Source organism: Aspergillus fumigatus, chromosome 6, assembly GCF_000002655.1.
Source record: "Aspergillus fumigatus Af293 chromosome 6, whole genome shotgun sequence".
NCBI classification, from domain to species: domain Eukaryota; kingdom Fungi; phylum Ascomycota; class Eurotiomycetes; order Eurotiales; family Aspergillaceae; genus Aspergillus; species Aspergillus fumigatus.
Genome location: NC_007199.1, coordinates 2,331,644 through 2,352,301, shown reverse-complemented (window position 1 = coordinate 2,352,301; position 20,658 = coordinate 2,331,644). Strand labels below are relative to the sequence as shown.

Here is a 20,658-nt window from a genome sequence, read left to right as displayed (position 1 = left end):
TATCATGAATTGACTATTAGCCTGAACGCGGATTCTCTACTTTTGAGGCCCCAACTTCCTCACCCGTTCTCGCTCCCGCGTCAACTGCTCCTTGATATCCTCGTTCCACACCTCGTCGAGTTCGTCACAGAGACATTCTTCCCCGGCCCCTTGAAGCTCTGCCGCAACACGCTCCACCTCCTCCAGCACGCGAATGACGTTCAATCCCATCACCCGTTTGACGTCCTCCTCGGATACTCCGCGCTCAAGCAACCCAGCCACCAGGGCAGGGTAGCACGAGACGTCATGCAGCCCATCCGGACCGCGGAGCATCCCGTCAAAGTCGGACCCGATGCCGACGTGCTCGTACCCGATTCGCGTCCCAGCGTAGATGATATGATCGATGACATGGGCCAGCGTGGCCTGGTCAGCCTCCGATGCGAGCAGCTCGCGCAGGAAACAGATCATGACTACGCCTCTGTTGCGATGCAGCAGGTGCAGGTTTTCGTCCGTGACGTTGCGGGCGTGTGCACGGAGACTGTATCTGTCCGGTTGTGAGCTCCTGTCGGTTAGGATCATGGTGTGCCACCTACATGGAAGAATGAGAGTAGATGACCGGTGCCCGAGAAAGCCGCAGTGCCTGTGTTTGGGCCTCGTGTGACGTGTGCGAGAGGTCAATCATCCTAGTGCAGTGAGCTACGCTATCCGTATCCCAGTCTACGGGCAGATACATACATCCCCATGCGGTTGAGCTCGCGAATCAGCCGCTCTCCTTTGCGGGATAGTCCGCCGTGGAGCTCAGGGGATACGGTCGCCGCGTCCGCAAACGCATTGTGACAGTTGTGCGTCAGCGTCACATAGCGAACGCCCAGTCGATGCAGCATGCGCAGCGCGCTGACGCTGTCGGCGATCTGATGGAGGCCTTCGATGCCGATCAGACTCGCGACGCGGCCCGCACGGAAGCTGCTCCAGATACTGGCCGCTGAGTCGGCGAATTGCAGGATCGTCGGGTGTCTTTCGATCAGTCTGTGGATCACGTCGAGCTGTTGGAGTGTCTGGCGGAGGGCCTCGAGACTGCCGACCTCCTTGTCGGGGTTCTTGGGGCTGAATTCACTTAGCACAATGATCGATGTGCCAATATTGGGGTAGACACCTACCAAGGCACAAATGCGCTCCAGAACTGGCCACCCAACAGTCCCTTCTGTAGACGCTGGAGATCCGTCTGCCCGATGGGCATATCATACAGATGGGCATCCTGGCCATTGATGTCATTGCGGAACCATCCGCGTATCATGTATGGAAAGTCATTATGGCCGTCGATCAGAGGTACCTCTTTCAGAAGCCTCGTTGCCTGCTCTTCGATGGGGCTCGGAGACATTCTTGCATGTCAAGGATTGTTCCTAGCTCAATTTGTATTCTGTCTTTCACGAAAACCTGGTATTCCATTTTCTTGTCGTTGGGTCTGTGGAGTCAATGTACCTTTCTCAAGCCTCGTACTTCGGTGACCGAAACCAACTGCATCCGCCCTGTGCATTTCTATGCAACACAGTCGATGGTGAGTTTTGATTCGTCAATTTCGGCCTCCGATTATTATTTTAGACGGTCCCTTGAACGGATAGAAACGTGCGCGATTCTTTGAGGCCGTCGATCTTGATGTGACAAAGTCCATCTACCAGGTCCGGTCACGTAGAAGGCAAAGCAACCAAGACGAGACAACACTATGCCATCCGAGACGATCACTCCTTTGCTAGCGCATCGTGCTCGCACAAACATCCAGTGGTTCACCCACAAGCACATGCGGCAGGTGTCTCGGCTGAATGCCAAACAGCATCGAGTCAACATGATGACGGCGGAGAACTGGTCCATCCGAGACGAGCTCGTCGACCAGTACAAGACCCTCTTCGCCCAACATCTCTCTCCGCGCCATCTGTCCTATGCAGATGGCATGGGTGGTGACGCAGAGCTGCTGCAGGCCGCGGCGGACTTCTTCAACCGGGTGTTTGCCGCGCATAGCCGTGTGCAGCCGGCCCACCTCGTCGTCGGGGCTGGATGCAGCTCGTTGCTGGAGAATCTGCTGTATGACATCTGCGAGCCGGGGGAGGGCGTGTTGATCGAGACGCCGTTCTGGGGTGCGTACCATCGGGGGTTTCGTTGGCACCGCATGCATGGTCTTAGCTGATGTATACGAATAGGGGGCTTCGAGACGAGCTTCGTCCTGCGCTCCAACGTCACCGCTGTTCATGTGAGGCCTCCGTGTCATGGCAATGGATCCGCAGATCTGGATCGTCTCGTGTCGGCGTATATTGAAGCGTACGAACGGGCTCTGCGTCAGGCCCCCTGCCGCATCAAGGCCATCCTCGTGTGTAACCCGCACAATCCATGCGGGCACATCTACCCACCGAGAGTAATCCAGGCCTTGCTTCAATTCGCCCAACGGCATGATCTATTCTACATCTCCGATGAGATCTACGCCCTCTCCACGCTGGATGAGCAAACCGCCTTCACCTCGGTCCTGAGCATCGATGTAGCCGCCCTGGGTGTAGACCTGGCGCGCGTATTCACCCTGTACAGTATCAGCAAAGACCTCGGCAGTAGCGGATTGCGACTGGTATACTGTCTTATCTCCTCCGACTCTCAAGGCCTCCGCAGAACTGACACTGTGCAGGGCTTCGGCATCACCCAAGCACATCCCGACCTGCGTCTCTCCCTCGCCATCTCGAACCATTCCCGCGTCTCGACATTCACCTCGCTGGTCATCACCGCTCTCCTGCACGACCCGGAAGCCGCCACGGCAATCCTGCACCAGAATCGAGCCGCTCTGCAGCGCAGCGCCAAGCTCATCAGCGACTTTCTCGCCTTCCACCAGATTCCCTTTGTGCCGCCGGCCGCCGGAGTATACGTCTGGGCGCGGCTCGGATGGAGATCGTCGTCCCGGCCGGGTGATGAGCCCAGCTGGGACGAGGAGGCCCGTCTGAACGATCGATTCGAGGCGGCGGGTGTGTCGGTCGGTGCGGGACAGGGGTATTGTGCTAGCGAGCCGGGCTGGTTCCGGATCACCTTTGCAATCCCGCGCGAGGAGCTTGTGGCAGGGCTGCGGCGGATTGAACAGGTGGTGGGGATGGAGGGGCAGAAATGGACGGCTATCTAGTTCTTTCGGATATACATATATGGGGGTTATATTGCCAGTCCAAGCTGTAAAATCCAGTTGACTATTCTTACTATTGCAGTATATAGCTTCAGATTCGCATTCATATACATACAGACATCGACTGAACATGTCCACGTTATCGGTCCTAACTTTGCCAGTATACTTCTCTACTAGTCTTGATCTAGTCTGTGATAGGTATGCGATCATTCATCATATGAACGTTGAGTCTCTGTAAATGCTAGGAAGACACCTTTTCGACAACTCCAGAGCCGTTACATGGTCCATACTGTGATGCTTTCATGCAAGATTGTTTGTCAGAAAAGACTGATGGATGATAACCGAATGAAACATATTCACCATACCCATGCAATATATCAATATATCAACCAGAACAGCTGCCATCATCTGGACACATGTGTATCATTCATGAGGATTCCCGCTCTATCAATACACAGGCAACACATCAATCGAGAAATCATAAACACGCTGGTCCCGCGATTTTGGAATTGGATCATATTTTGGGGGTTTTCCAGAGGCATCATCGGCATCATGTTGATCGCACGCTCTAACGGATACTCTCTCGGATCTTCGCCAGAAGAGTGTTGAAACAAGGTCATTAGCGTAATTCGTACATTCGCCTCCGTGACCATCCACGCGGTGCATGGTGCAGGGGAAGCCAAAAAAAAAAAAAAAAAAAAAAAAAAAGAGGTGAGAACAGCCTACAGCGCCAGTAGGTTGCACAATCGAGCCGGTATCTGGACCAGCGTACTCCGAAACTGGGCTGCTTCCGCCGAGCAGGAAAGATCACAGAGTTGGTGGATTTCGGGACCGGATGAGAAGGAGGAGGAAGAGGAGGAGGAGGAGGAGGACGGATCATAGGGTTCAAAGACATGCCCGCGGCCGTCGCGGGAAGCCGGGCCCCGGAGCAGATCCCAGATCTGCCAGCAGACCGCCAGTAGGCGGCGCACCGCGGACCGAATCAAGATGTTTAATATCTCGCTGTGTTCCTCCAGATCGGGCTCTCCCGGGAGCGGGGCGATCTGGTAGCTGCCCAGCTGGAAGGCCGGATTGGAGGCACCCCTGCCGTTCGCGGGCAGGAAAAACTCGGCGCCTGGCGTGAGGAGGTCCTCGTCCAAGTCCGCGGCGGTCATCCCTGAGCAGCCCGACTTGAATCCAGCCGCGTCGGTCCCGGCGGTGGCGGTCTTTTCCAGCGCGGTCGTGGCCAGCTGCAGCGCGGTCACGGCCATGCTAATACTGCCGGCATCTTTCGGACAGTGGGAACAGTGGTAGAAGGCGGAAAATGCGCGCGCATAGTTCCGCACAAAGACAAAGGTGGCATCAAATCGGCGGATATCTCGAGCGGTTAGGCTGCTGAGGGTCTGGAGGCATTTGCAGGAGCGCAGCAGCTTGGATCGAGGATCCAGCGGCTCCTTGCTCGTCGGCTGGCAGTCCGGCTCGGCGGTGGTGCTCCAGAAAAGGGAGTCGTTGCAGTCATGGTCCGGCCCTAAACAGGACTCTAATAACGGGAAAGAAAGGTCGGAATCGGAGATGGACGGCAGAGGAGGGATCCAGTCCGGGGAAAACGAAGTCCCCCCGGTATTCTCGCTACCGCTGGAGAAAAACGGGTTCGATTCCTCATCGTCGTCGAACAGACCGAGGCAGTCGTCCGCGCGAGGAGACGCGACGGTTGATGTGGTGGCAGCGGCAGCGGCAGCCGCGCTGTCCACAGCTGGACCCTGGGAGGGAGCTGTGGTTGTTGCTATTGTTGTTGTTGTTGTTGCTGCTGCTGCTGCTGCTGCTGTTGTTGCTGTAGATGTACATGTCGATGTAGCCGGGAGTGAGGCTAGGGCGGAGGGATTTCCTGCTATCCGAGCGGATTCTGCAGCCGCTGCCACCCGCTGCTCCCGCTCCAGAGTCTTGCGACTCCGGGCCCCCTTGGGTTTGCCGCAGCGCGAGGAATAGCTGTAGGTGCAGGGGCTCATGTACTCGTGGCATCGGGTACAGGGATTGCCCCCGGAACATCGCGTCTTGGACCGGTGACAGGCATCACAGGCTGACCGTAGCTTGCGAGGCTTGTCTGGCTTGGGTGCAGCAGCAGCAGTAGCAGCAGTAGTAGTAGATATGGTGGTCATTGTGGATGTCGGGGACGAGGTAAAAGATGGCGACACATCCTGCATAGCTGTCGCCATCGCTGACGAGTAGTTTGCTCTTTGGCGATCCCATGGAAGAGGTAGACTACCGGCCCTTAAATATTAGCAGCGATCGCCCTCGGAGAAGGTTCGCGTTTAACCTTCTATCGCAGTGCAACACGGGTGGCAAGGGGGCCGGATATTCTGCACAGCTGAATGCCCCCCTGCATGCCGAGTACCCTTTGCAGCTCCTCTGATTGCGCGGATTTGGCCTGTCAGAAAGCGAGGAGACTGTCTGTTACAACGTTTGCAACTAGATTGACTTCGATTCAGTTGACATTTGACAATCTCGATCCGTCGGTCCTGACTGAATCAGCACCACTAGCAGGGGGGTTTTGCGCCTCAGAATCCTTCGCGCATGCAGCTTACGGTTTTGGACCGCCTGACGATGCGGATCCGCCTGTCAGAGGGCCCAATGTCCCTCCACCTGATCCCGCAATCAAACTCAATTGACTCTCGATGCATGTTTGAAGTCGCGGCTGATATGTTGTTCACTATGATCCGAGAATCTGCGGCTCTTTCAACGACACCCCCAGCGCATGCCCTGGCAGACTGCTGGATCTTGCAGCCCGCCAGGAACGTGCCGGTGGCAACATGGGTACAGGAAGTTGATCGTTGCGTCAAGTTCTGCACGGGTCTGCCCCCGCCAACCCATTGGTCCAACCGGAATAGGGGCGCAGCCAAGAAATTCGCGTGCCAAGGATGTGTCGGTAGGGCCGATCACCAACCAAACGACTCCAACGCGAGGATGTGGTTGGCTCACGGTGCGCCTGCTGAGGACCTTGTTAGATCGAGGTGGTAGTCAACGTGGTTGGCTCGACAGGCACCTTGGGGGCGGGAAAGCCCGAGTCGTTCTTGTACGTCGGAGACATTTATGCAGTAGGCTGCTCAGCACGGAGACTTCAGTATGGCTCACGGAGCCCATGCCTCCAATCAGCTGCGGTCTATCGCGGCTCGCACCGGGCGACTTGGGCAGATCATAGGGATATCAGTCAACCGCCTCGACAAGCCGTGCCTCTTGGCCGACGCCGCACTGACCTCGTCTAATCATCAGATCATATATATATATCAAGACGCTACGGTTCTTGGACGGTCACTGGTCGAGCTCTTCAGATTTCTTCTAGAGAGTTCGGCTGCTAGTGCTTACGATGTGCAGGATCTCTTGGAAAGAGGGTAGAAACCTTCCAAGGGGTTTCCAGCAATTATCCGACGTTTTTTGACAACGTCATTCTCTTCACAGCAGCCAGAGCCGTTGAGATGCGTGGGGGTTAGTGTGTATACTATCTCATCTAGCCCTGTATATAGTAATTCGGGCTATAGAGGCCAGCCTGCTGGCCACGCGGGGCAATATATGCATGATTATCCCCGTCCGCTTGTTGGTCAAACCCGTGCCACGTCCTCAGGACGCCTAAAAGCGCCTTCCGTTGTTTTCTTCATTCTTCCACAAGGTTAATCTCTGCCGAATGAAGCTATGCTGAATACAGGATAGCAAGCGTAGTAGCGAGACCACTAGCTCTCCAGTCATGGCAGGGGTGCAAAGCAGCAAACACTATCGCAGGAGGGTCATACTACATCAGTAGACAGGAGTAGGTTTAACTCGAAAAAGTCTAGCTGCTTAGCGTTAGATATGCTTCCTCAGAGATGTACAGAGTACACAGTAAGCAGCCTAAGACTCTCGTCCGTTGTTACCGAGCCTCCTTGTCCAATACTCCTACGCTCTTATTCTTCCTTCGGCTCTTAGCCTCTGCCTCGCCTACCTTCCTACGTTCTCATTTGGCAATTCCCCTCGGTCTGGTCATTGCAGGCGTGTGATTATCGCCGGAGCTAGAGGCAGAAGCAGAGGATTATCGTTGCACTCAGTCAGTGGGGGAAACAGGAGACACGCTGGGCAGTTACATCGTGTTTCACGCAGCCTCTGAGTTAATTAATTCATGCATCTCTCGACTCCCTCCTTGTCACTCATTGCGTAAGCCTCACGTCAAGAGGTGGAAAGACGATTTATCCTGATGATTGGCGACTAGTGATTCAGTGGCGCTCGCCAAGGGGCCAGACACTAGCGAGAACTCGAGTTACATCGAGTGTAGATTCTTCATAATACCCTTAATCAGGGTTGCGAAGAACCCAGCCTGTGCCAATGCACAAGATGAGCATTATAATCCTGATGGCCGCGGCTGTCTCAGACCCAATCGGCGTTGGCTTCCTCACAGCCTCACTCGTCATTGGAGTACTCGATCAGTAATCATCATATCATACGTTTTAGATACTATTGCATGGTCAGAGTCTTGGGTGTGTTTCCACCCGACAAGGGGATAAGACCTTCCTGAATGGGAATTTGGTGTCAGATCGTCGCGTAGGGCTGCGCTTCTCAGTGCCAGTCCAGCTCACCCCGACAGGCTAACGAGACGTCTGATCTAGACCTAGAGTGAGCCCCTCAGGCTTCCTACTCCTTCGCCAATGGCATGTTGCCTCGGAGACATTCCTGATCAAAGTGGTGCGAAGGATCGAGTCCACGTCGGTGAAGCCAACGGCGACGAATCATCTGTCGGACCCCCCGGAGGGCATCCGGCTGGGTAAGTGTGTCCGTAGACCTTCATATCTCGGAAGCCTGCATAGCGGAGACTAGCGGAGACTTTAATGCCATGGCGATCAATTCTTTCCGAGACAGGGGGAACGGCCGAATACAACCTCGTCATGTTGCAGTCTCACCTACCCCTTGCACAGTCTCAGAGGCCAGGAGATGCCAGGAAGAAAAAAGCGTGAATGGGAGAGACATAACGAAATATACACGGATCAAAGTCACGGCAGGGTAGGGTCGCAGTTGTGTCAGTATATCTGGAGCATGTCTACAGTAGATATATCCACAAGATTTGAGAAAGCTCGCGTAGATAGCTATCGAAAATCTGCCGGTCCCTGAAAGTGAAGCTCGCTATGCCAGAACTCATCCAGCTCAACATACTTGCACCGGAGGGGATCATGCACAATCCGCTTTATTGTCGATGCCTCCAGCGAGATATTAAACTCCCACGGCGCGAACTTATCGTCGCTCCGCTGCGCCATCACAAAGATCAGGCCATCGGTGTATCCATCCGGAGCTCTCATCCGGAGCGGCTTGCCCAACATGCCTCCAAAATCGGCATCATACACACCGATCTCGCGCCAATTGCTGAGGTACAGGTTCTCGGTATCCAGTGTCACGGACAGATGGCACGGAGACTTTTGCACGTACAAGATATAGTCGCGGATATAGTCGTCATCGATTGCATTCAGCTTCGCTCGGAGTCCGTAGGCGACTCGACAGAAGGACAGGGCCCATTCGTCGTCTCCGGAATGGTCTGCGTCAAAGCTAGATGTGCTTCAGCCTGTTGAGCCGGCATAGATGACACCGCCCTTATGGGAATTCCTTCCGTCCTTTTCAAAATGGCAATCACTACAATGACTCCGCAAAAATGGGACAAGAACGCCGGTAGACAGTGACCCCATCTGCTTCTTTCCCACTATGACCAGGCCGGACCTGCAGAGTATCACTTTTGATAATCACGTTGTCCAGAAACTGACTGGCTTCCCCAATGCCAGCGATGCAGGTGTCCATCTTCTATTAACAGGGTTGTGGGCATTGGCCCTGCGTCAGTATGCCGAGGTCGACACCGGTGGCTAGCGAACAGGTCGACTTTGTAATGAAGCTTCTCGGGAACACAACCAAGCAGATCACTACGGCAACTTACATCAAGCTGGCATGGGCTGTCGTCATTTCCTGCAACACTGGCAGCAATGACACTGTCTTTGGCATTACAGTCAATGGCCGAGGTGCTCCTATCGACGGGGCCGGTGAGATGACCGGTGCAACCATCGCCACCATCCCACAGCGTATCAAGCTGAAGCCGGACCAGGCTGCGACGAATTGCATTGGCTGAGATTCAGACTCACTCGTTGGAGGTCATCCCTTATGAGCAGGCCGGTCTACAGAACATTCAGGAGCCCTCGCCGGAGGCAAGGGCGGCCTGTATGTTCCAAAGCCAACTGATCATTCAACCTTGTCCTCCGAGCCCGCCGGATCTCTTCGAGACTTGCGACCATTCTGCAACTCAGACGGGTGCATTCTCCGCGTCTGGTCTCTCCCTCGAATGCCAGCTGGCATGATCAGTCGGGAGCGCGTGCAACGGCTGCTGCAGCACCTCGAACTTGTCTTGCAAGACCTCATGGCCGATCCCTCATGCAAAGTCGGCGATTTGCCTCGGATGAGTCGGCAAGAGTGGGATCAGATACAGCGATGGAGTGGCACTCTGCCACCAGTCTCGAGGCAGTGCGTGCATGAAATTGTCAACCAACGTTCTCTGCAGTTTCCCAATGCATGTGCGGTGTCTGCTCCCGACGGGGATCTCTCCTACGCCGAGCTGATACGTTCTGCTAACGCCGTGGCGGCTGAACTACTTGTCCACGGGGTCGAACGGGGCAATTATATCCCCGTGTTGTTCGAGAAGTGCAAGTGGTCGCCAGTGGCTATGTTGGGGGTTCTGAAAGCAGGCGCCGCATTTGTCCTCCTTGACTCTTCCTACCCTCCCCAGCGTCTCCATACCATCTGCGGAGGCTTGAAGACCCAAATCATACTATGCTCAAAGGATATGTATGCAAGAGCAGCCTCGCTCGGCCCCACGGCCATAGCCATTCACGAGAATGCCGCATTCCTGGCGGATATTCCCGACGTCACTTTCCCCGTTGTCAGCCCCGAAAACGCAGCATACGTGGTATTCACATCCGGGTCAACAGGTACCCCAAAAGGCGCTGTTATTGACCATCAATCATATTGTTCCGGCGCTCTAGCCCACAACCGCGCCCATGTCCTTGGTCGCAACTCGAGAGTGCTACAGTATGCTTCCTACGCCTTCGACGTCAGCATTATGGAGACGCTCAGCACACTTATGGCGGGCGGGTGTGTCTGCATACTCTCCGACTTGGAGCGTCATGACCACTTTGCCAATTCTGTTCAGAGGTTGGCCGTCACCCATGCATTTCTGACTCCTTCTACCGCCCGACTGCTCATGCAGCGAGAGCTCCCGTCGTTGTGCGTGCTCGTCCTGGGTGGCGAGGCAATGTCACTGGCTGACCGCAGCTACTGGATGAGCCGGGTTCGGTTGATGAACGAATACGGTATTGCAGAATGTTCCGTGGCATCTACCATCAGGGAGGTCTCGCATGTCGAGCAAAAGGATATTGGCTTCCCGATGGGCGTCGTGGCCTGGGTTGTCGATCAGAACGACCACGAGAAACTAGTGGCCATTGGCGCAACTGGGGAGCTCTTGCTTGAAGGGCCCTCGGTGGGTCGAGGATACTTGGACAATCCAAAAGCCACCTGTCGGGCGTTCATCGAGCAACCGGGCTGGCTCCGGGCGGTGCGCAATGGGAAGCCAAGCCGGGTCTTACAAAACCGGCGACCTGGTCCGGTACAACGAGGATGGCTCATTGAGTTTCATAAGTCGGAAGGACTCGCAGATTAAGATCCGCGGGCAGAGGTTCGAGTTGGAGGAGGTTGAGCAGCACCTCCGCCGGATCGATGAGATCCAGGAAGCAACGACAGTCGTTGCCGCGCCTTCGGATAGGCCGAAGCAGCCATATCTGGTGGCGTTCATCGTCCCACGAGCCCGCGAATCCTTCTGTGTCTGCTCTGCAAGGGCACTCATTCCGCATCCTACAGAAGAATTCCGCCTCCAGGCGGCAACCATTCAAACCAAACTGCACTCGATCCTCCCAGCCCACATGGTGCCGGCAATCTATCTTCCAGTGAACCGAATGCCAAAGACAAGCAGCGATAAGATTGACCGTTGCCGACTGAAGGAGGAAGTGGGGAAATGGTCTTGGTCTGATCTGCGGGCGTACAGTGTCTCGAGCATGTCCCACCGGGCTCCCTCCAACCGCGTCGAGCAAGATTTGCAGCGGGTGTGGGAGCAGATCCTGGGGATCCTTCTGGACAGCGTTGGCGTTGAGGACAGCTTCTTCCACCTTGGAGGAGACTCCATAATTGCCATGCAAGTCGTTGCCGAGGCGCGCTCCCGTGGCCTGGATCACTCCGTCCAGGACATCAATCAACTCAAAACTATCAAAGCCATTGCCAACAAGATCGGGTAGTTTCCACCACAGCGCAGCCCGTGGTACAGGACCAGGTGGCGGATGAACTGTTTGGCTTGACGCCGATTCAAGAGTTCTTCTAACGGTACCCGGAGGGGGCATGTCGATTCAACCAGAACATCCTGGTTCATTTCCAAAAGTCGGTTGCAGGCAGCGATGTACAGAGGGCAGCAATCAAGTTGGTCCAAAACCACGCAATGCTACGGGCTCGGTATGTCCGGCAGAAGGACGGAGCGTGGAAGCAGTTCTTCACGGGCTACACCGAGCAATGCTTTCGTTTCAGCGTGCATCAGGTCAAATCCGCACAAGAGATGCGCCAGATAATCGGCGAAAGTCAGACCTCGCTGAACCCGGAACATGGCCCAGTCTTTACTGTGGATCTATTCCACCATGGCGGAGAGCAGTCCCTTCTCATGATTGGGCATCACTTGGTCCTTGATCTTGTCTCGTGGCGGATTATCCTGGCTGATATGGAGGCGATGATTCTTGACCCTCAACACCAGCCCCATCTCACAATGTCTTTCCAAACATGGGCTCATCTGCAGGCCGAGTACGGCACACGTCATCTGGAACCGCCACCCGGTCAGCAGCCCTGCAGTATCGACGAGCCCTCCATGCGACAGTTCTGGGGGGCGGAGAACAACGCAAACACAGGGGGAGACTCCAAGACCAGGTTGATCCGTATGAACGACGACCTCACGAGGAAGCTCTTTGGCCCATCCAGCCAGGCTCTGGACGTCGAACCGGTTGAGCTCCTCCATGCAGCCATCCTCTTCTCTTTCGTAAACACCTTTCCCCAGCGCCCTGCTCTCGTCATCTTCGGCGAAGCTCACGGCCGCGAAACGTGGGATTCCTCCGTCGACGTCACCCGCACGATTGGCTGGTTCACCACCCTCTGGCCTGTGGTCGCACAGGTAAACCCGTCCGACAGTCTCGAGACGGTTGCACGGACCGTGCGGCAAGCTCGACGGGCGATGGACATGCACGGGTGGACGCATTTCACATCAGTATACCACAACACTCGGCAGACGAAACGCAGCGCCGGAGCGCACTTGATGGAGATTACCTTCAACTACGCGGGAAAGTTCCAGCAGGTCGAGCAGGACGGTTCTCTTTTCCGCATGGAGCCGATGGCCAAGCAAAATCTGTTTGATGGCGCGGCCGAGTTGGGCCGATGGGCCATGCTCGAGATCAATTCGGTTATCCTTAACGGCCTGTTGGAGTTTCATGTCCCCTATAACCGCGGGACGGATGAGGCGAGGGTTCTGACTCCGTGGATGGATAACCTGGTGAAATGCCTTGAAGGTCTCGCCAGCGGTTTCGCTTAGAGGGTTGATTGGGATTTATATCCTGAACTGAGTCGCCCGGATGGCAGTGAAGAGGAAGGGTATTACTCGATGCCATGTAGAATTGTTAGATCACATAAAGATTCACAATACTCAGTGCATCAGCAGACAGCATCCTGTTCTAAATGCAACAATCAGAGTCTCATTTGTGTCCATCAACTTCATCGATCCAGTGGCTGCACTGATGAAGGACCTGAGCAGCCAAGTTTAGGCTAAGAACAATGTCTTTCTTCTTCAAGGTGCCTCAATCAAGGTAGCAATATCCAGATATCCAAGCTCGTTCGCATACATTATAGCAATCTTGCCGGTGAGATCCTCGATTACGAGACGAGCCCGTAGACGAAAAGCTTTCACTTGGCATCACCAATGATTGGCAGCGACTAAGCTGGATGTTTTGATTCTAATCCAAATAATAAACCAATTGAGAACCGCAAAAGTCTTTAACCGTGTGTCTCATTCCAACTGCCTAGCTCCAAGATGGAACAGGATAGCTCGGCATGACGGATCCAATCAGCAGGGATACGAAGAGATCATCATGTCTCCGCACGACGCCGATCATCTGTCGATGTCTATCGTAACGAAGCAAGGGATGTAGATGTCACATCACGCGGGGTATATAAGTACTTGCCCACCCCGCAAGGACATGCGACTGTCCAACACTCTCGCACATAGTCCGGTTGAGCAGACATCAACATGCAGATGAGAGGTAAGTTCACCGTCTCCATAACGATCAATCTGACAGTTGATATAAGCTCCCACCAGCCTCAACGGCCTCATTGAAAGATACCGGCCAGACTTAACCCCCTTCGAAGAAACCTACCGACAAATCCACCGCTCCCCCGAACTCTCCGGCCACGAAGAGCAAACCTCCACCATTGCCGCCTCCCACCTGCAAGGCCTCGGTTTCGACGTCCACACACACATCGGCGGGTATGGCCTCGCAGGGGTTCTACGCAACGGGCCCGGCCCCACCGTTCTCCTCCGCGCAGACATGGACGCCCTCCCCGTGGAAGAGAAAACCGGCCTGCCCTACGCAAGCACCAAAACCGCCACCGGCCCGGACGGCGAGACCGTCCCTGTGATGCACGCCTGCGGGCACGATAGCCACGTCGTGGGTCTCCTGGCCGGCGCGAGCCTGCTGCAGGCCGCGCGGGAGCATTGGTCCGGAACACTGATCTGTCTCTTCCAGCCGGCGGAGGAGCATGTCCGCGGGGCGCGGGCGATGATCGAGGACGGGCTGTACGACAAAGTGCCCCAGCCGGATGTGGTGCTGGCGCAGCATCTGGTGCGGATGAAGGCGGGGACGGTGAGTGTGCGGGCGGGGCGGTTGCTGACGGCGGCGGATGCGATCGATGTGCGCGTGTATGGGCGTGGGGGCCACGGCTCGGCGCCGCAGTCCTGCATCGATCCGATTGTGATTGGGGCGGCCATTGTGACGAGGCTGCAGAGTATTGTGAGTCGGGAGGTGACGCCGGGCGAGTTGGCGGTGGTCACCTGCGGCAGTATCCATGCCGGCCACAAGGCGAATATCATTCCGGATCAGTTGGATTTGAAGCTCAGCGTGCGGACGTATGATGCCGACACTCGCGCGAGAGTCATCGCGGGCATTAAGCGCATCGTCGAGGCGGAATGTGCGGCGGCGGGTGCCGTGGAGACGCCGTCGGTTGACATTGTGTCTTCCACCCCGGCGACCATCAACGACGAGGCGACGGTGCGTGCGCTCCAGGAGACCTTTGGCGCCTACTTCGGCGAGAACCTGGTGGACTCGGAGCCTATCGCAGCGAGCGAGGATTTCTCCCTGCTCGCGACGGCCGTCGGGGCGCCCTACGTGATGTGGACGTATGGCGGCGTCGACGACAAGACATGGGCGGACGCCGTGGCCAGGGGGACGGTGAACGAGCTGCCGAGTAACCATTCGCCGTTCTTTGCGCCGTGTATCCAGCCGACTCTGCGGACAGCCGTGGATGCGATGAGCCTGGGGGCGCTGACCTTTCTCCGGCAATAGCACTCGGCAACTCCAAGCACTCGGCAACTCCAGTAAATGAATGTATTTACTTTGGGCACTAGACTAGCATAGACTACTTGGACTCAGCTGGACTCAGTAGAAACATGAATGATAATCTTCCCTCGGGCCCTCCCCGAACGCAACTTCTCAAACGCCTTGACCGCATCCTCCAACTCATACGTGCTGTCGACCTCCACGCGCAGCTTCCCCTGCTGCATCCACTCCCCCAGCGTCGCGATATCCCGCTGATTACTCTTCATCATAAAGATCACATACTTCCTCCGCCCACCGCCCAAAAACCCCGGCCACACCACCCGCCGCACAAACGTCAGCATCGACAGCGCACCAACCTGCACAAACGCCTTCCCCGGAAGCAAGAACATATGCGACTGCGAGTACAGCGCCTCGGGCAGCCCAATATGGTCGACGGCGTGCGCATACACCGGGCCCCGGGCGCGGAGTACCGCCAGCACATCGTCCTGGGTGTAGTCGATGACCTCATCGGCCCCCAGCTCCTTGCAGAACGGCACATTGCGCGTCGAACACGTCGTCGTGACGCTACACCCCAGCGCCTTGGCAATCTGGATCGCGAAGATCCCGCACCCGCCCGAACCCCCGTTGATGAACACCCGATCCCCCGCCGAGACGTACGGCGCGATAGACTGGTACGCCGTCTGCGCGGCGACCCCGACGGTGGCCGCGTGGTCGGGTGCGACCCCGTCCGGCAGGAGAGCGACGTGCTCCGTCTTGCAGAGCAGGTACTCGCCCAGCGAGCCGAACTGCGCAGGCGCCGCCGTCGTGCCGTAGACCAGTTGGCCCGGTTGGAAGGCGGTGGCGCCGGGGCCGGCGGCGACGACCTGTCCGCAAAAGTCCATTCCCGGGGTGGCGGGATAGGACACAAAAAACCGCGGGACGATGCGCATTTCGGGGACTTTGTAGTCGGCCGGGTTGATGGAGGCTGAGATGACTTTGATCAGCAGTTGGCTGTGGCCTGGTGGGCCGGGGGTGCGGGCGGAGGTGCTCAGCTCGAGGTTGTTCTCGAGGCCGCCGGTGGTGTTGGAGTAAAGCCAGGCTTTCATGGTCGAGGGGAGCTCCATTTTATCTTTGATCTACTGATGAAACTGTTTTGTGATGGAGTAGAGAACAACCCGAGATGAGAGGGGTGAAATATGACGTTGTTGCACCACGCAAATGTGTCCTGATGATTTGCTCGGATCGACCATGGATCCTTTCCTAATACGGTAATCGGCATGCCATCAGAGTAGAACCTGTACATTTATACATTACGGAGTAGACAATTATCCTCGACATAGACATTATACGGATGAACCGCGATGATCATGATTGACAGCGATAACAGCCACCGGCCACTGCATCAGCGACATCAACTCGCCCTCGCCCGACATCTCCACCAACGCTTGGATCTGCACAATCTCCCCGTCAAACCCGCCCTGAACATACCAAACCGACTCAAACAGCGAGAAGAGAAGATGAAAGTACGCCAGAATGACATACGACAGCGTCGCACCCACTCCGCCGCCAGCCAGAGTATCTAAGAATCCGTCGGGCAGAAACTCCGCCCACGCCATGAGCGCCGCGTCTTCCAGATCCGCCTGCACATCCCGCGGCGACTCGCGCGCCTCGTCCGAAAAGTGCACCACGTACAGCGTCCGCATGTACATACCCTCCAGGAGCTCGAGGGCGGCCTTCTGCTCCGCCAGGGCCCGCCCCTCCCGGGCGGCCAAGGACGCATGGGATCCCACCAGCTGCGTCAAGGCCTCATCCGCGCCGCGGCAGAACGCAACCAGGCGCGGTGAGCACCCGCGACGCATGGACGCCACGGAGCAAAGCGCGTCCCGCGGACACATTCGCCAGTCGTCGTTCGCGTAGCCGTACTGCGTCATGGCTCGCAGCGGGCCCATGCGCACCGCCGGCCAGTTGTGCTTGATGACGGTGCACAGGCCATGGATGAGAAAGATCCAGTCGAGACGGGGCTGGCGAGGCTGCAAGTGCGCGTCGTTCAGGTTCCGGATGCGCAGGGACGCGAGCGCGAACGCGACCAGCAACATCGAGCCGGCGAACACGAGATGGAGATTCGCGCTGGACAGGTTGGCCAGCTCCGTCCTGAACGCTTCCAGGCCGCGTTGGTGGTGCTCGATAATGATCCGAAGATACGTGGCGTCCAGGGTGTCGTTGTGGCGGTGGCGGTGGTCGTGGTCGCCGTGGGCTGGCGAGGGCTGGCTCTGTATGTCTGGAGATACGAGTCCTAAATGCTCATCGGCCGTCCCAGCCGCGGCGTAGTCCAGCCCCGCCAGGGCCAGGAGGAGATGCATGAGGGCCTCGCTCCGCATGGCGAAGCGGGGGATGACGGTTTGCCAGATGTGTTGCCGGCGCAAGTTCAGCGTCATGTGCTTGGAGGTGTGCAGCATGAATTGCGAGTAGAGTTGCAGATCAACCATGTTCAACTCCCCGGGGAGGGGAGTCGAGCGGCCACCGGCGGCATCTGATGCGATATCAAACTGCAGCGGGCGTGGTGACGCTGTGTCTGGATGCGGTGCCCAGCGCTTAGATTGATCCTTGGGTGCTTTCGCACGGAGGGAGTCAGTCTGTGGCCGCGGCGTACAATGCCCCTGCGAGTCAGTTTCGGCGGGCCAGTCACAGGGTTCTCCTCTCAAGGCACAGTTCCCGCATGTGGGTTTGATTTCATCACACTGGAGATGTCAGCGGCATCGGCCGACGCAGTCCACTGGAATGCGACTTGCGGAATACACACCTTGACTCGGCGACCCTTGCAGGTAAAGCACCCTTTGCGCGACTTGGTGTGTCTAGCTCGTATTCTTCTACGAGTGCTTCTATCGGAGTGGCCGTCTGTTGCCATTGGTTTTGCCGCATCTTCTGATTGATGATATACAACGGATGAAGAAGTTGGGATGTATTGAATTATGATGACCGCTTGCCCGATTCGGGAGTGATATGATGTGGCCTCATACTGCCATTCTTGGCAATATTCGGTCATATTCGGCAATGTCCGCCCATCTGATGAGCTGGATCCCAACCCCTGAATCGAAGGGAGAAATGACAACGAGATAGTCATTCCTAGAGTTGCATAACCCAACCGCCAAAATCAAATCTGACCCTCACTGAACTCACAGCGGTTGAATTTCTGTCCCTAGCACAAGGAATTGGTAAAGCAACTACCTCTAATACTGCATCAGCTACATAATATCTATAGACATTTCACAGCATGGATCTCAGTAGGCAGAGCACTGGAGCGATACTCCTAGCCCCAGCAGTATGAGACACTGGTCAGATACTGCCAAAGTTCCCTCAGTGTTCAGGTCGTCAGACTTAAGCCACCACAGAGACCCCTTACACCATAATATCTCTGGAACCAACGCAGTATTTGCCTTGGATTATGCAGGAACCATCAATAAAAACCATCCCGTACGACCATCAATCCACCAGGTTCTTTGCAAAACTCGCAGTATCAACGGGTCCCAGCAGTTCACTTGTATCCGCTGCTAGACGTCAGATATCAGTATGAATCAAGGTTCAGCACAGACTTGTATAGCTTGTAGCATATGTAGCATAGCCAGACGCAGATATCATTTCTCATCCAGGCATCACACCATCCCTTACGCGTGGTAGATGTTCTAGAGCTAGCCGTGATGTAAGGCCCTCTCAAGGTAGTAGTTCATTATGACATCAATCACAGACAGAGGCCCTGATGGTGCTATATCTAGCTGGTGGCCATGATGAAGAGTGCTTTGAGACTGCAAGTACTGCTCATCTACGGCCGCTACTTCTATTACAGTGCTTGTAGTTATGCAGGCCGTACTTCTACTAGCAGGAATTGCCTTGCTAGCCTCTTTCACACCTGCCACCCTTGCAAATCAGCATGTGCTTGGCCTGGAAGCAGCGTCCGGTGTCAACAATGACATGGTCATCACTGGGGTCTACAAAGACGAAAAGATTAAACATCCTATGATTATTATCCACGATATCAATGGCAAGATTGTCTGGAACTGGTCAGTCTCCGACGTCGGTGAAACTGTACCGCATGAGCTCCTCACTTGTATTGCCACACATCGCGCGGCGACTGAGGTCAAGTTCGCTGCCAAGGGGAGTAAAGTCACTGCGATCATTGGCAGCGCTGCTCTGGTGATCAATTATCCGGGAAAGCAAGTTCTGAGTGGCATCTGTCTTGATGGTCCTCAGCTCAGTCCGGCGCACACTGTGGAGTTACTGCCGGATAATCTGTTCGCCATCGGAGACTCTAATCAGAACCCGGACGCGGGTGTCTGGATATATGATAGTCACAAGCTGTTTCCACGCAGGGAACATCAGCATCTGAAAGGCATAAAAGCTGTTCACGGCATGATATGGGACGACCGTATGAAGTCTTTATGGGTATCAGGGACCACAGAAGCGGCAGATGGCAAGGGGGTGACCGCTTATGGGATTGTCCAAAGATACCAGTATGACAGTGGGAAGGGAATTTTCAGTGTTTCGGAGAATTATACATTTCCCTGTCCTTCCCGCCTTTTCACTGAATGGGGAGACTCACTTGAGGGTCAATATTGGGACGGCCCGCATGATATTGTCCCAATTCCTAACCAGCGTCTGCTTCTTGTTCCGCTGGAGAGGGACATACACGCTATCAATATTACCAGCGGCGAAACATATAATGACGGTGAACAGCTAGCGAAGGATCATCTGAAAGGGTTCCGGCCCATCGGCGCAAGAGTGGGGATGTTTGGGGATGCTTTGCCACGATCAGATATCAAAAGTATCAGTGTGAGGGCCGATGGCAGCGTCCTTTACACTCAAGCTGTTTGGAAGGAAACTGGGCAATGGTTCGCCATCGCGAATCAGGTGAACCTCCTAAATGTTACGGGAGACGCCTGTTCTTTCTTCAAGGGAAAGCGGATTTATCGGTCTCGTTGGTTTCAGGAGATTCCAGGCTGGCCCACAGCTTAGTTAGCTCGAGACTGTCTTCAAAAGTACTGCTCTGTATATGTGCAACATCACAACTGAAATACCTTGTGGACCTCCCATCCCCTTACATCAATGAGCCGGGGAGTGATAAACGAAAACGGTTTTAGAAAGACAGATTCGTTTTCCCTTAGAAGTACCACAGCACCATTTCAATGGCAACATTCTATCAAGGCGAGAGCGATCAGACATTACCTACCTATACCCAAGATGGTATTCCTTCTCTCGTGATTTTACAGGCCCAATTGATGATGTCTTTGAGGGGGTTTTAAGCAGCATCTCCAGCACAGTGGAAAGGGTCAGTGCTAGGCGCCCTACTCTAATCAATATCTATTTCAAAATCGGGAACTGCCTTGCACAGCTGGTCAACGCATCATAGAACTCTCTAACATGTATCTTATTTCAATATGCTATAAGAATATACCCAGCCAAACTAATACTGTGACATCTAATATCTTGCTTAAACATTCAACCTGACTTCCCAAGAGAACTATATATACAGATGGAATCTGAAGAAAACAGTCTCCCTTTCACATTGCCTAAGAAAAAGTTAGTATGTTCCAAGCCTCGCAGCTAAATTTGAGGCTTTGGAGGGAGCCTATGATACATCTTAGCTTTGAAATTATTCACCCTGCTATGGATATTTTAGTTGCTGGACCCGAACGCAACCCTATAGTTGAATAGCCCACAGTTAGTGTAGGATTATTGACCGTTTTCAGAAAGCCACGATCAAATCACAACTTAAGTACTGTAATGCCGCGTAGTGGTTTACTTTTTCCAGGCCAGCAAATACCTCAGAATTATGTAATGGGCCAGTCGTTAGTATTCTAAGATAAAGATCTACTTGAAATCCTAGCAGCCTGGAAGATTTCGCTG

The 20,658-nt window shown here is 55.1% G+C and overlaps 9 protein-coding genes across 9 annotated transcripts; 4 read left to right on the top strand and 5 right to left on the bottom strand.

Moving 5' to 3' along the window:
• Positions 1-36: 36 nt before the first annotated feature.
• gliJ (dipeptidase gliJ) lies at positions 37-1,642 on the bottom strand (the record flags this gene model as incomplete). The annotated part of the gene is made up of 4 exons (XM_745761.3): positions 1,137-1,642; positions 715-1,083; positions 573-662; positions 37-523 (listed from the first exon to the last, which is right to left on the bottom strand). Exons 1-4 carry the CDS (start codon positions 1,355-1,357, stop codon positions 37-39), a joined length of 1,167 nt encoding a protein of 388 aa, XP_750854.2. The 5' UTR covers positions 1,358-1,642.
• Positions 1,643-1,699: 57 nt separating this feature from the next.
• Positions 1,700-3,127, top strand: gliI (aminotransferase gliI; the record flags this gene model as incomplete). Its single annotated transcript, XM_745760.1, has 3 exons — positions 1,700-2,108; positions 2,172-2,587; positions 2,645-3,127. The coding sequence occupies 3 exons, from the start codon at positions 1,700-1,702 to the stop codon at positions 3,125-3,127; spliced, it is 1,308 nt and encodes a 435-aa protein (XP_750853.1).
• Positions 3,128-3,846: 719 nt separating this feature from the next.
• gliZ (Zn(II)2Cys6 domain-containing transcription factor gliZ) lies at positions 3,847-5,789 on the bottom strand (the record flags this gene model as incomplete). The annotated part of the gene is made up of 1 exon (XM_745759.2): positions 3,847-5,789. Exon 1 carries the CDS (start codon positions 5,314-5,316, stop codon positions 3,847-3,849), a length of 1,470 nt encoding a protein of 489 aa, XP_750852.1. The 5' UTR covers positions 5,317-5,789.
• A 2,416-nt stretch (positions 5,790-8,205) lies between these two features.
• AFUA_6G09620 (uncharacterized protein) lies at positions 8,206-8,905 on the bottom strand (the record flags this gene model as incomplete). Its single annotated transcript, XM_745758.1, has 2 exons — positions 8,206-8,659; positions 8,748-8,905. 2 exons carry the CDS (start codon positions 8,903-8,905, stop codon positions 8,206-8,208), a joined length of 612 nt encoding a protein of 203 aa, XP_750851.1.
• Positions 8,906-8,945: 40 nt separating this feature from the next.
• Positions 8,946-12,764, top strand: nrps9 (putative nonribosomal peptide synthase; the record flags this gene model as incomplete). The annotated part of the gene is made up of 4 exons (XM_745757.1): positions 8,946-9,180; positions 9,403-10,628; positions 10,660-11,432; positions 11,591-12,764. 4 exons carry the CDS (start codon positions 8,946-8,948, stop codon positions 12,762-12,764), a joined length of 3,408 nt encoding a protein of 1,135 aa, XP_750850.1.
• A 711-nt stretch (positions 12,765-13,475) lies between these two features.
• AFUA_6G09600 (putative zinc metallopeptidase) lies at positions 13,476-14,787 on the top strand (the record flags this gene model as incomplete). The annotated part of the gene is made up of 2 exons (XM_745756.1): positions 13,476-13,488; positions 13,535-14,787. 2 exons carry the CDS (start codon positions 13,476-13,478, stop codon positions 14,785-14,787), a joined length of 1,266 nt encoding a protein of 421 aa, XP_750849.1.
• Positions 14,788-14,870: 83 nt separating this feature from the next.
• AFUA_6G09590 (NAD(P)-dependent alcohol dehydrogenase) lies at positions 14,871-15,884 on the bottom strand (the record flags this gene model as incomplete). The annotated part of the gene is made up of 1 exon (XM_745755.1): positions 14,871-15,884. The coding sequence occupies one exon, from the start codon at positions 15,882-15,884 to the stop codon at positions 14,871-14,873; it is 1,014 nt and encodes a 337-aa protein (XP_750848.1).
• A 219-nt stretch (positions 15,885-16,103) lies between these two features.
• On the bottom strand, positions 16,104-17,665 carry AFUA_6G09580 (Zn(II)2Cys6 transcription factor domain-containing protein; the record flags this gene model as incomplete). The annotated part of the gene is made up of 2 exons (XM_745754.2): positions 16,104-17,498; positions 17,561-17,665. The coding sequence occupies 2 exons, from the start codon at positions 17,663-17,665 to the stop codon at positions 16,104-16,106; spliced, it is 1,500 nt and encodes a 499-aa protein (XP_750847.2).
• Positions 17,666-18,612: 947 nt separating this feature from the next.
• On the top strand, positions 18,613-19,767 carry AFUA_6G09570 (uncharacterized protein; the record flags this gene model as incomplete). Its single annotated transcript, XM_745753.1, has 1 exon — positions 18,613-19,767. The coding sequence occupies one exon, from the start codon at positions 18,613-18,615 to the stop codon at positions 19,765-19,767; it is 1,155 nt and encodes a 384-aa protein (XP_750846.1).
• Positions 19,768-20,658: the final 891 nt, after the last annotated feature.